Source organism: Apteryx rowi, unplaced genomic scaffold (assembly GCF_003343035.1).
Source record: "Apteryx rowi isolate R43461 unplaced genomic scaffold, aptRow1 scaffold_56, whole genome shotgun sequence".
NCBI lineage: Eukaryota > Metazoa > Chordata > Aves > Apterygiformes > Apterygidae > Apteryx > Apteryx rowi.
The window spans coordinates 3506731-3511023 of NW_020450827.1; the positions used below are offsets into that span (position 1 = coordinate 3506731).

Sequence of the window (4293 nt, forward strand, 5' to 3'; positions counted from 1 at the left end):
TTTTTGGGGGTTTGGGGGGGGTTGTGTTAAATCCAGCATCGCAACACCGACCCTTCCTCCCCGTCCCCGCGCCTCCGTGCAGATCGAAAACTCGGCGGAGGAGTTCGCCCTCTACGTCGTCCACACCAGCGGCGGTAAGTCCATGGGAAACGGCGCCGATCCATCCGGCACCGATCCGGCAGCGGCTTCGCCGGGCGGGAAAAAAACCCCGCTGCGGGCTCCGGAAGCCGCCGCCTCGCTCGCCTTGCAGAGAAGCAGAAGCTGCGGGCCACCGACTACCCGCTCATCGCCCGCGTGCTGCAGGGCCCCTGCGAGCAGGTCGCCAAGGTCTTCCTCATGGAGAAGGACCAGGTGGAAGAAGTCACCTATGACGTGAGTTTGCCGGCGCCGGCGGGAGCCGTTCGCCTTCGGATGAGCCCCGTCATCGCAGCTACCTGCCGAGGCTCGTGTTGCAGTCGGCGCTGGAAAACTGGGGGAATATCCCCCAAATCCAGCGGAAGGGTGAAATGAGAAAAGAAGCCCAAGGAGATGTTTTTGATCCAATTGGGATTGGGGTTTTTTTTTTTTTTGGTCCTCACCGTGCTTGGAAAAAGGCCGAGTCCCGCAAACCAGGCAGGGAGTCTGCGCTGCCTGAGCCCCGCGCTCCTCTCGCTCACCAGAATTGGCTTTTTTTAGATTTTTCCCCCAGCCGGGGAAAGGCTTCCGGTGGGGAACGGCTCTTCCATGCCACCTGCCGGCTAGTCCGGACCCCCGGCGCCGCTGGGTTGGAAAAGCGGCGGCCGTCGGAGGACGGATCGGGTGCTCCTGGCTACGTCTGGGCTTAAAATAGCTTTAATGCAAGGTCCGAATGCGCAAAATGTGTCCGTCCGATCCGTCCGCCTCCGAGTGGGATTTTTGGGAGCGGCTTTGCGCGGGATTGGCAGCCCGGCGCCGCTCCCTCTCTCGTCCCCCGTTGCAGGTGGCCCAGTACATCAAATTCGAAATGCCCGTCCTCAGGAGCTTCATCCAGAAGCTGCAGGAGGAGGAAGACCGCGAAGTGAAGAAGCTCATGCGCAAGTAGGTGCCCTGGCCCGGCCGGGAGCCGCCCAGCGCCCGGGCTGAGATTTCGTTTCGGAGGGGAGATGCCGAAGGGAAAGGTTTTTGCAGGGGAGAAAAAGGTTTTTGCAGGGGAGAAAAAGGTTTTGCAAGGGAGAAAGTGCCGTGCGGCAGCCGTCCCGGCATGCCGAAACAGTTCCCGCGCTTGCCGGCGGCGTGACGGGAGCTCCCGGCCCCGGCGCGGCTTGTTCCCGCGCCCCCCCCGAGCCGGCGTGTGATGAGGTCTGGCCCGTGCTCAGCCCCGGCGCGTCGAGCCGCGGAGCTCGCCGGCGCCCGGGTGCCTTTCCGCGTGCCCCGGCTCTCCGTTCCCCTTCTTTCGCAGATACTCCGTCCTCCGCCTGATGATCGAGCAGAGGCTGGAAGAGATCTCCGAAGGGCCGACGACGATGTGAAGCCACCGGCAGCCGCGCGCCTCCCCGGCTCCGGGTTTCTTCCCGAATCTGCGCGAAGGCCGTACTGTAGCAAACGCGTCTGAGCCGATTTCACCCCCCCCCCCCCCAAAACCCTCCCGCCGCTGGAAAAGCTGCCGCCCCGGAGCGACGTCCGAGCCACTTCGCTCGGGGCTGCCGGGGCGGAGGGTGGCTCTGCCGTCGCCGTTTCGCATCTCCGTGCCGCTGCCCGCGGCCGCACGGCGCACGGGAAATTGGAGGGAGAGGGATGCCGGGCGCTTGCCGGCGCGGGAACGGGCGTTTTAACCCCTGCAGCAGCTCTGCCCCGCACCCGTATCCCATTATTCGTTCCCGCTCGGAGCATCCCTGGCGGCTTCCTGCTCGGCGAATGCTTTTTTTCCCTGCTTCTTTCCGCTTTTTGCGGTGATTTCGCGGCCGGGGTTGCTCGAAGGGAGCCGGGGCCGCGTTCGGCGGAACATTCCCGCGCCCGGCTCCCGGAGGAGACCCCGCCGGGCCGCCACGCGAGGGTGGCAAAACAGCACAAATACCTTCCTCCATTTAAAACAAAGCAAAAAAGCACATTTCTACTTGCAATAATGGGCAGGTGACGGGAAGCTTTTCGTAGCCGCGCGACTCGGAGAAGGGTCCCCGGCGCCTTCGCGAGGGGCCGCTGCCGAACGCAGAACTCGGCGTTGAACGTCGCTCGCCGACGGCTCTGCTCCTCTCTCCCGCTCGCGGCCGCTGGCTTAACCCCCCCCGCCCCGGCCCCCCCTTCTCGTTTGCACTAATTTTACTGTGGATTTAACCATGTAAAAACCTCGCTGGTGGACATAACATGCCAAATAGCACGTGCAGGACGGGCTCACAGCACCGAGCTGCTCCCGAGGGCCGTCGGGAAGAAGCTGCCGCGGCGCCGAGCCGGATTTCGGAGGGTGCGTGGGGCCCGATCCCGATACAACAGCACAAACCTGCCCGGGAATCCTTTTCCTCCCGTTCTTTTGGACTCCGAGCGTAATTTCGTGCGTCGTCGAAACTGCTCCGAGGCTTTTTTTTTCCCCCCTGGTGCACAGGGAAAGCAGGAGCGGGGAAGGAGGGAGTTTTCTTCACGGCGCCCGGAACAACCTCCCCGCCGCTAGCGATACCGTTTTGTACGTCGCGGCGAGCTAAACCTGCGGTGCCCCCCCTCCCTCTCGTCGGGTGTCTGGGGGGGGTTTGCAACGTGTCTTTATAACTTTTGTAACGGTACCTTTTACACGGACCTTTTCCATGCCCCGCGGCCGCGTTGCCGGAAAGTAGCGTACGGCGACAAATGCTTTTTTACGTATTTGGACGCCGGCTTGGGCGTCGCTTCCTTTCTCGACCCCCACGTAGCGGCCCGTGGCGTGCCGCAAGCGCGCGCGACCTAGAGCCCGTTTTGTTGAAAATCAAGCACTTTGCGGATAGAAATGCTACTGAGAAAGCTGCGATTGCACCGACTGATCCTTCCTGGGAGCTTTGCAAGCGCCGGGGCAAAAACCGCCCGGAAAAGCGATTGCTGGGGCGACGCCTCCGAGCCGCGGTTTTGGAGCAATGCAAGGGAATTGCTGGGGGATCGGGGCGAGGATTTTTGCTCCGGAGTTTTAAGCGGCCGAGCGGGAGGCTGGCCCCTCTGCAGGGGGGGAAGCGCGTGACGTCGGCTCTGTTTGTCTCTCGCCCGGCACCGCGGCTTTGTCAGCCGGGAAAACCCTAATCCCCGGCGAGCGCCGGCCAAAAATCTCGGAGAGGCGTGCGGGACGCGGCGGGACGCGGCGGGACGGCAGGCGCCCCGGGACGCCCCAACGCCGGCGCGGCCCCGCGAGCAGGGGTAAGGGCGGCTTCGCACCCCGGGGGCTGGCACCAACGGGAAAAGTGGGAAAAATGGGAAATATTGCGGGCGGTTTTGCTTAAACTGGAGCGTTTTGGCTCATGCCTGAGCTGGGAGCAGCGTCCGGCTCAGGCGCTGGCATTTTGCCGGCTTGGGGATGCGATTGCATGGATTTAGGGGCTTTGGGGGAGGATAGGACATGGGGAAAGGAAAGGAAAAAGGGAGCGAGCAGCAATTCCCGCGGGGCTCCTGCCCCAGTGCCGCGCGGCTCCGGCCAGGCGAGCGAGGAAGGATGGAGACTTGCCCTTAAGCACCGGGAATGGGGACTGAGGCGTTTCTCCGGACTTTCCGAAAAAAGGGATTTTGCCAGATGTTATTTAGAGGCGCGAGTCCTCTAACGCATCCAAAATAAGGCAAATTGTCATAGAAAGGGGGAAAGTTTGCATTTTCCTCCTGCTGCCTGCTGTCCGGGGGGGGCTTCGGGCAGGGTCCCGCGCCCGGGGGGGGGCACGGAGAAACGCTGACGCCGCCGGCACTTTGGGCCTGTCCCGGCTCCGGGGCGCTCAGCTCTTTTCAAAAGGGGTTTTGCGAGCGTGGCCGGGCGCCGGGGCGGCGATGGCTCAGCAGCTCGGGCACAAAGAGGCTGTTTGCTCAGTGCCGGCCGCGCCGCGGGCGCCAGGAGCCGGCCGGCGGCAGGAAACCTTTGCATCGAGTCCCCCCCGTCGCTTTTCGGCCGGGGGGCGAAAAGCCGAGGGGCGTCACGGCGCCACGCCGCGGGGATTTCGGCACCTCGTGCCGGGGAGCACCCGAGGGCTCACCGTCCCCCGCCTTGTGCCCCTCTCGCAGGTCCGGCAGGATGAGACCCCGCGACGCCCGGCGCTGGGCGGCGATGCTGCTGCTCGCCCTCCTCTGCGCCGCCGCCGCCGGCCGCCGCGGCCGAGCCGGCAGCCGGGCCGGAGCTTTCGG

At 64.3% G+C, this 4293-nt stretch overlaps 1 protein-coding gene across 2 annotated transcripts in view; it reads left to right on the forward strand.

The window, feature by feature from the left end:
- RASSF2 (Ras association domain family member 2) overlaps positions 1–2943 on the forward strand; it is an 8616-nt gene extending 5673 nt beyond the window's left edge. For both annotated transcript variants that reach the window (XM_026081894.1, XM_026081893.1), the window contains exons 8-11: positions 83–134; positions 251–372; positions 959–1056; positions 1418–2943. In XM_026081894.1, the coding sequence (XP_025937679.1) occupies positions 83–134; positions 251–372; positions 959–1056; positions 1418–1487 (342 nt within the window). In that variant the 3' untranslated portion in view covers positions 1488–2943. The remainder of the gene's footprint in view (positions 1–82; positions 135–250; positions 373–958; positions 1057–1417) is intronic.
- Positions 2944–4293: the final 1350 nt, after the last annotated feature.